This window comes from Carex rostrata, chromosome 10, assembly GCF_964058835.1.
Source record: "Carex rostrata chromosome 10, lpCarRost1.2, whole genome shotgun sequence".
Lineage (NCBI taxonomy): Eukaryota > Viridiplantae > Streptophyta > Magnoliopsida > Poales > Cyperaceae > Carex > Carex rostrata.
This window is the reverse complement of record NC_135927.1, coordinates 9,774,181-9,782,348: the sequence shown is the minus strand read 5'-3', so window position 1 is coordinate 9,782,348 and position 8,168 is coordinate 9,774,181. Positions and strand designations below refer to the sequence as shown.

Sequence of the window (8,168 nt, the reverse complement as noted above, 5' to 3'; positions counted from 1 at the left end):
ATTTTTTTTTTCTAGTAAAGATACATAGTCTCTATGTGAGAAATTATAGGTTCAAAATCAGAATGGAAAAATATCTTACTAAATAATAAGGATATGACATCTGAAGACTTGATCTTAATCTTTCTTTCAAAAAAATTTGAGAAAATCTAGAGACAGATAGCAAGACTATGCACCTTATCTAGTACTTTCCGCTTGATAATTCTAGGCATATATTCAATTTTATAGTGCCTCAAATGTTAATGATACATATATTTAAAATGTATTATTTAAAATAAAAAATACTATATTAATTATATAAAGATGTGTTTTACATTATATTTGGAATTTGATTGGTCATTCATCATAAAGTTATTTAAAATTATATTTGTAAAAATTATAAATTATTTGATAAAAGGCTAACTATTTTTCAAATCTACCTAAATTTGATGAACGTGTATCAAATTTAGGTAGATTTGAAAAATAGTTAGCCTTTTATCAAATAATTTATAATTTTTACAAATATAATTTTAAATAACTTTATGATGAATGACCAATCAAATTTCAAATATAATGTAAAAAGTACATCTACAATTCTAACTTCTTAACTTGCTTGAATAATATTTTTTAATTATACTGTAGAATTACCTCTTTAAAATATTGATATGTTGTTAGAAATTTACTTGAAAATTCTTAATTTTGAAGTTTAGTGATTCTGTTTTATGCATTTTAACAAGACGGAATTGCTTATCACTTATTAGCACAATTAATAACAGCTTAGGAAGATCAAACTATGGAAATCGCAAGTTCGCAATGCGGAAGGGAACCCGTGTGCATTAGCTTGAACCACAACTTTTACTATATACAGATTGGTTAAGATTAAAATGCTTTAGCTCATGAGTCGTGGTCATATCAATTTGGTTTTATAATTTTTAAAGTCCAAACAATCAATCCAAACAGTTAAATGTGATCACACGAACTATAGCATCAAGACTGAGAAACTACAATTTTAAAAAATCCGAAAAAACAATAAAAAAAAAAGAATTTGAAAAAATGTAAAATTTGGTCTCCAATCACATTTTAATACGGAGAACACATTGAACACTTTAAATCGATTATTTGAACTTTAAAATCGCAAAAAATTCACTTGGTATAGTTCTGTGCTACCGTTGATATATTAGCAAATGATGATGAGGCAACAAGGCTCGGTAAAAACCGAAGAGTAATTATTCTTCAATTGTAAAATACTAGATGACAACCTCTATTAGCTTACAATAACTTCAATAAGACCTCCAAATTCATGGAACAATATTGGTATTGGAATTCTGATTTTCTTCATCCATATTGTCACTCAAATCTTTTCCTTTTGTCTCAGGCAAGAAAATAACAAACAACCCGCAGCAGCAAACAACAATGCCGAACACACCAAAAGACAAAAGTCTTGTCCTTCTCCTCCCTTCGGCCACGAGGATCGGAGCTAAAACAGCTCCAAGATAAACCGCCTCTCTCACCATTGAGACAGCTGAGTTTCTTACACAAGTCGGGAATACCTCTACGCTATACACCATTGTGATTGTGACTGCCATGCAAGCGCATAAGAAGGAGATCACCTGCATGCATTTATATAAATAAATTTTAAATGAATAATCATATATTTAGTGAATTAACTCATGATATGCAATTAAAATATATAAACTTATAAAAGAAGTTTATAACTAGAAGAATCTTCACTTAGTTCCCTAATGATGGTTTTGTGATTAATTAACTGGTGAAATAAACTATTATGCTCCTCTACTTGAAAAATTGGTATACTCAGTTACTCACCTCAGCAGATAACTGCACATTTGAGTTTATTCCTCTGAAGACACAAAGCAGGCTAGCAATTCCAGAAAGCATTGTGAGAGCAACCAGGGACATCCTCCGTTTTACGTGTACCAAAAGAAAGTAGGTTGCAACAGATGCTGGCAAGTCAGCAACTGCATTGTAAACCATGCTGAGATAAAGGTTGGGTGCAATGCTCCCGACTAGAAGAGGCATGCCATAGAATACCATCCCCATGCCGAAACCGGCCATCATTATTGCTAGAAGCTTCAACAAAGTTGATCGAGTTGTCACCAGTTCTTTCATCGAGGAGAAGGCTTCAGAATAACGTTTCGCCTTATCGGTATGCTCTTGCATAGATAGCCACCTCGGAGACTCTGGGACAATGAAGTGGATCAAAATGGCATAACAGAAGGCAGGAACACAGGTCCAGAGATAAAGCATCCTCCAAGAGGACCTCCTCCCGGCATAAGCTAGAGGAGAGAGGGACAAAAGGCCGAGTGCAAAGAAGAAAAAGCAAGACACACTTATCCCGCCTCGCCACTTTTTTCTTGCAATCTCTGAAGATAAGACGAAAGAGCATGTCCCGACTGCCGATCGCCCGAATCCAGACAAAAATCTCAAGATACAATAAACCCAGATATTAGGAGATAGTGCTGCTAGGCCACCAGCCACAGACATAATAAGGCAAGAAAGAACAAGTAGCTTTTTCCGGCCAAGTACCGTGTCGGCTAGTGTTGTTAACAACAAACCACCAATTAGGCAACCGGCAAAGAAGGAAGAAGTGGGCAAAGAGGAAAGGATTTTGCCAGAGCAATTTAGTGCCCATTCAGAGATTGTCGACGAGTGTGGCGGTAAAACCCAAGCCCATGAATCCGGGCGAAGATTGCATGGGTTGGAAGATGCCTTGCAGATTTGATCGGTGGATTTGAGGCAACGCCAAGTTGGGTCGGCATCCGCAAAGACACTGATGAAGTTTTGTTGTGCATCAAATGCCCATGCAAATGCCACGAGGAGAGGCAGAAGCAGTTCGGAAGGGCTGCTTTTCTCCATGGGCACTTCTGTGAAAGAGGGAGCATTATCTGGACTATTATCAATGGGAAGGATTGAGGAAGATGTCATTTTTGCTTGACGTGCTGTTTTGGTTTGTGTTCTCAAAACCAGAACACAAAATGTGATTTGAGGTCCTGAGGAGGTATATTGAGGTGCTTTGTTCTTATAGGAAGGACACTCTTGCATATGCTGAGTCTTACAAAAATACAAAATACGTTCCCTCTGCATGTCCTTTTCATATTTCTTAGTTTTTGTATCTTCTCGAAATTTCTATTTCAGAAGAAATGAATGCACCCACAAGTACGTAATTGATTAGGTTCTGACAATAATAATATTTCTAATTAACGCGGTTAAATTCAAATTTGACCTAACATTATTTTACTTTGAAAGGACGGGCATGAGCCGAATTCGCGAGTTATCTCTAATTTGTGCTCAACTACTTGTGGGTGAGTCAACTTGAATTGAGATGTCAATAAGGAACTGTGAAAGCCAACTCGAATTTAGCTCATTACCAACTCAACTCATTTATAACTTGTTTGACCGGTCAATTTTCTTAGTTATCGTTATATACTAGTAAGAGTTTATATAAGCACAAACAATTTAAATGATTTAATAAGAGTTTATCTAAACACAAACAATTCAAACATAAATATTAAGTCAACTAACAAAATAAAAAATTCAAACAACAACTTATGAGTCATTTAGAAGAGTATGAGATTTATTGTGACTGATTTTGTGTAACTCGAGTTGTTAATGAGCGAGTTAGGGTATGCACAAACTCAACTCATTTATTAAACGAGTCAGCCAACTCAAGTTGTAAATGAGCGAGTTAAAGTGAACAAGTTTTGAGAGAGTTATGAGTTTGAGCGATTTTGTACAACCCTACTCTAACATTATTTTTTATTTTTTTTTCTAGATAGCTTGCCAATTGTCCTTTGTAGAAAAAATGGGTTTTAATTAATATATATATATATATATATATGTATATGTACATGTACATACATATACATATGCATATGTATATATATCTACACACACACATACATACATATACATATATACATACATATACATCTATATATACATATCTGTGTGTGTGTGTGTAGAGAGAGAGATGGGCTACGGTGAGTTGTGAAGTAAAACGACTATTTTACTTCACGCTCATATTTTGCGATTTTAAAGTTCAAAACGGTGAGTTGTGAAGTAAAACGACTATTTTACTTCACGCTCATATTTCGCGATTTTAAAGTTCAAAACGTCGATCCAAACCGTTCATCTTGTTCTCCATATTGAAATGTGCTTGAAGACCAAATTTTACATTTTTTGGAAAATTTTTATTATTTATTAAGCAATTTTGAAAGTCGCTGATCTGATGGTCCAGAAAATTTTACTGTTTTTACTGTTCACAACAAAACAGCAATTTTAAAAAATGCTTAATAAATAGTAAAAAAATTCCAAAAAATGTAAAATTTGGTCTCCAAGCATATTTCAATATGAATTAAACATCTAATAGTTCGGATCGGTCGTTTGGACTTTCAAAATAAAAATACGGCGTGAAGTAGAAATGCGTTTTACTTCGCAACTCACTGTAGCCCATCTCTACATATGTATATGTATATATATATATATGAGGAGGGATCCAATTGCACCTTTTTGGTGACATCAAATTACACTCTCAATTTTTAAAGTTTTCAAAGTTCAAATAGTCGATCCAAACCGTTCAACATAATGGATATATTAAAATGTGTTTGCTGATCAAATTTTACATTTTTTGAAATTTTTTTACTATTTATTAAGTATTTAACAAAATGCTATATTCAAACCGTTGAATTTTTGTACCCATCTTAATAAATAGTAAAAAAATTCCAAAAAATATAAAATTTGATCTGCAAGCACATTTTAACATATTCATCATGTTGAACGGTTTGAATCGACTATTTGAACCTTGAAAATATAGAGTGTAATTCGGTGTCACCAAAAAATGGTGTAATTGGATCCCTCCCATATAGAGAGATTGATGAGCTTGTGCTACACTCTTGCGTACAGATTGGTGTGATCAGCCAAGACATGCATTAATTTGGTGCTGGCTTACCATCTTGCTCTTGTTTTACATGGCTATATGGCATATTATTATCACTGACTTTGTTCTAACATTTATAATTGTGCGAGGATTTTGGATATGACTTTGTACATCACATTACACACACTGATTGGTCGAAAATCAGTCACTTTTTGCGAGTTTTCCTTTTTTGGTATCAAAATCATATTAGATTTTGATAATTCTAGTGGCATGATCGAGCTTTGGAAAAAATTGCCTACCTCATGTACTATGCAGTGTCTAAGTTTCGGCCAGAGATTTTGAACGAACCGGGCATTAATGCCATCTGGACCCGGAGCCCTGTCAGGTCCAAGTGAGAAAACTGCTGCCTCTATCTCCTCGCTAGTTGGCAACACTTCTAAGTGTGCTAGGTGTTCAGCCTCAATTGAAGGTATTGTATTTATTCCCTCTTTAATCTTGCCTAATCAAGTGGCTTTCACGCCGGGTAGAAATATTGCTAATCAGATCATCTTAATGAGGGAAATCATGCACACCTTCAAGCAAGCTTCCTTTAATAAAGCAGCATTCTGTTTAAAGTCAGACCTGTCAAAGGCGTTTGATCGCATGAGTTGGAGTTTTATCGATAAGGCGCTGGCTATCCACTCAATCCCACCAGTTTTTAGAAATTGGATTATGGCATGCGTCAGATCAGCCCGGTTTACGATTCTATTTCAAGGACGAGGGGATGGTTTCATCTCTCCTAAGCGGGGTATCAGACAAGGTTGTGCATTATCTCCATATATCTTTATTATTTGCATGAACATACTATCTGCACTCCTGTTGAATGAATTACATCAAGGAAGGTTAACCGGCCTAAAACTAACCAGATCAGCCCCTTCTCTCACAAACTTGATGTACGCTGATGATCTATTATTGCTTGGAGTTGCAAACCGAGCTGAGGTTAGGCGCATGAACCAGGTGCTCCAAACTTTTTGCTGGTTGTCGGGTCAAAAAATATCCCCGGAAAAATCAAAATTGTGGTTCTCAAAGGCAACATCACTAACACAAATACGATTCACCTTGCGAACTTTTGGGGCCTCCTTTGCGGAGGAACAAGAAACATATTTGGGATCTCCAGTTGATGTTACAAGGCCGTCAGCTTTCCAACCTTTGCTTCAAAAAATGGAGAATAAATTGCACACATGGAAAGCACGTTTACTCTCTCCAGCAGGTAAAGTCATATTAATAAAATCAGTGCTAGAAGCGATTTCTAATTACCAAATGAGCACTACTCTGTTGCATAAGTCAGTCTTAGAGAAAATGCAATCTAAATGTGTGCAATTCTTTTGGGGAAAACCCAATAAAAGAGGAATCTGTTTTGTTAAATGGGAAAAGTTAACTAGGCCGAAATTAGAAGGAGGCCTAGGATTACGAGATTTGGAAACTTTGAACACTGCCATGATTATTAAAAATATTTGGAAAATGGTTACGGAGGAGGATGCTTTTTGGGCTCAGATTCTAAAGGCTAAGTATTTTGCATCTACAAATTTCTGGAACACCTCAAGGATTGAGCCCTGTACGAGACTTTGGAAGGCAATGATGAATAATAAGGCAATTATGGCTAACAATACAAGATGGGTAATTGGAGATGGCAGCAAATGCCACATTTTTGGACAGCCTTGGTTTAATAATTGGCAAACAATTAGTCAAAATGAACGTTCTCAATCACAGCTCAAAGTCAGGTATCTTTTCAACTATACTAATCAGGCATGGGACAGAAACAGGCTAGTTGAGGTTTTTGGTCAGCAGACAGCAACTCAATTTGAAGAGGAATTCAGAAACAAGATCTTATATCCCGGAATCGAGGATAAACTCATGTTTACATGGGCAAGAAATGGGGAATTTTCAGTTAAAAGGGCATATGAGATGATTTACCAGCTCCAACCCTTAGAAAGATATGTACAAGATGAAAACTCAAGGCTCTTGTACAAAAAAATCTGGTACACAAAGGGAATATTACCAAAAATCAGGGTCTTCTTTTGGAAACTTCTCAATAGAGGTCTCCCAACGTCAATGGAAATGGCTAAGCGATTTCACAATTTCCGGCATGAATGCCAAATTTGTCAAGCCTCACAAGAAGATACTCTCCACATTATATTTCTATGCCCACATGCAAAAGCAATTTGGTTCTCTTCAAACCTTGGATTGCGAACTGACACATTAACCCAAAGTTCAATCCTAGAGACGCTTACTTACCTTTGGAGGGGGCTCCAACCTCAACAAATAGGCCTCTTCATGACCATTGCTTGGCAAATTTGGAAGTCAAGATGTTCATATATTTTTAAAGGAACCACTTGCAATCCAGAATCTACCTTGAGGCAGGTGCTTTGGGACCAACTACCGGTACATAGATTCACATTGTTTGGCAACACTGACTCAGCGACACAGCCTCCCAAATCAACACAAAACCAAGGAAATACCACCTCCATGGTCTGCTGGTCTGATGGCTCGTGGGACCAGTGGGGTAAGGGAGGAGCTGCATACATTTTAGAAGAGCATCAGCATTTGATCAAATACGAGATGAAGGCATTTGAAATAGGGGTTTCGCCTTTTCACATGGAGGCAATAGCACTACTAATGGCAATTGAAACAGTGGCATCAAAGCAAATTGAGAAATGCACGTTCTTCACTGATTCAGAGCTTCTAGTTAAAACGATGCAATTAAAAGGGGGTCTTCATACCTTAAACGCAGTGGATTGGCGTTCTTACACAGAATTGGTGCGCATAATGCAAGCTCTAAAAACAAATGGGGGTTTTCGTTGTGAATTCAAACCAAGAGAAGAGAATCGTAGGGCCCATCTCTTGGCCAATCTGGCACGATCAGGGCAGTTCACCTACACAGGTTTTACTTATCCACTCTTCTCCAACCCCCAATAGCGTACACCAGCTTTGAGGGCACTTTTCTGTACTGTTATGTTTTCAGGAATGTAGCGCTGTAAAGGGGTGGGGTTAAAGTGTCCTTTCTATCTTGTACTGTATGTAACTCCTTTGCGGTTTGAATAAAGAAAGCCTACGGGCTATTTTAATCAAAAAAAAAAACATTTATAATTGTATAGCTTGTTACACATTGGCTATATTTTTCTTACAAAACTATAATACATTCCTCTACTTCGCGAGTTACATTAAAAAAAAAAAAATGGCTAACGACCTTCCACACGTAATATAAAAAATATATAACTATGTGCATGTTTTTAACATTAAACTTTTTTGATAAAAGAGG

At 36.3% G+C, this 8,168-nt stretch overlaps 2 protein-coding genes across 2 annotated transcripts; one reads left to right on the top strand and one right to left on the bottom strand.

Moving 5' to 3' along the window:
* Window positions 1–1,241: 1,241 nt before the first annotated feature.
* On the bottom strand, window positions 1,242–2,991 carry LOC144560923 (organic cation/carnitine transporter 2-like). Its single transcript, XM_078310139.1, has 2 exons — window positions 1,801–2,991; window positions 1,242–1,586 (listed from the first exon to the last, which is right to left on the bottom strand). The coding sequence occupies exons 1-2, from the start codon at window positions 2,917–2,919 to the stop codon at window positions 1,275–1,277; spliced, it is 1,431 nt and encodes a 476-aa protein (XP_078166265.1). The 5' UTR covers window positions 2,920–2,991; the 3' UTR covers window positions 1,242–1,274.
* Window positions 2,992–5,227: 2,236 nt separating this feature from the next.
* LOC144560273 (uncharacterized) lies at window positions 5,228–7,825 on the top strand. Its single transcript, XM_078309439.1, has one exon. It carries the CDS (start codon window positions 5,228–5,230, stop codon window positions 7,823–7,825), a length of 2,598 nt encoding a protein of 865 aa, XP_078165565.1.
* The last annotated feature ends 343 nt before the right edge of the window (window positions 7,826–8,168 follow it).

Excerpts from the sequence above, each read along its gene's own strand:
- LOC144560923 (XM_078310139.1), bottom strand. The coding sequence starts at position 2,919 with ATGACATCTTCCTCAATCCTTCCCATTGATAATAGTCCAGATAATGCT. Across the intron at positions 1,587-1,800 it reads ATGTGCAGTTATCTGCTGAG|GTGATCTCCTTCTTATGCGC; the intron begins GTGAGTAACTGA and ends AAATGCATGCAG.
- LOC144560273 (XM_078309439.1), top strand. The coding sequence starts at position 5,228 with ATGCCATCTGGACCCGGAGCCCTGTCAGGTCCAAGTGAGAAAACTGCT.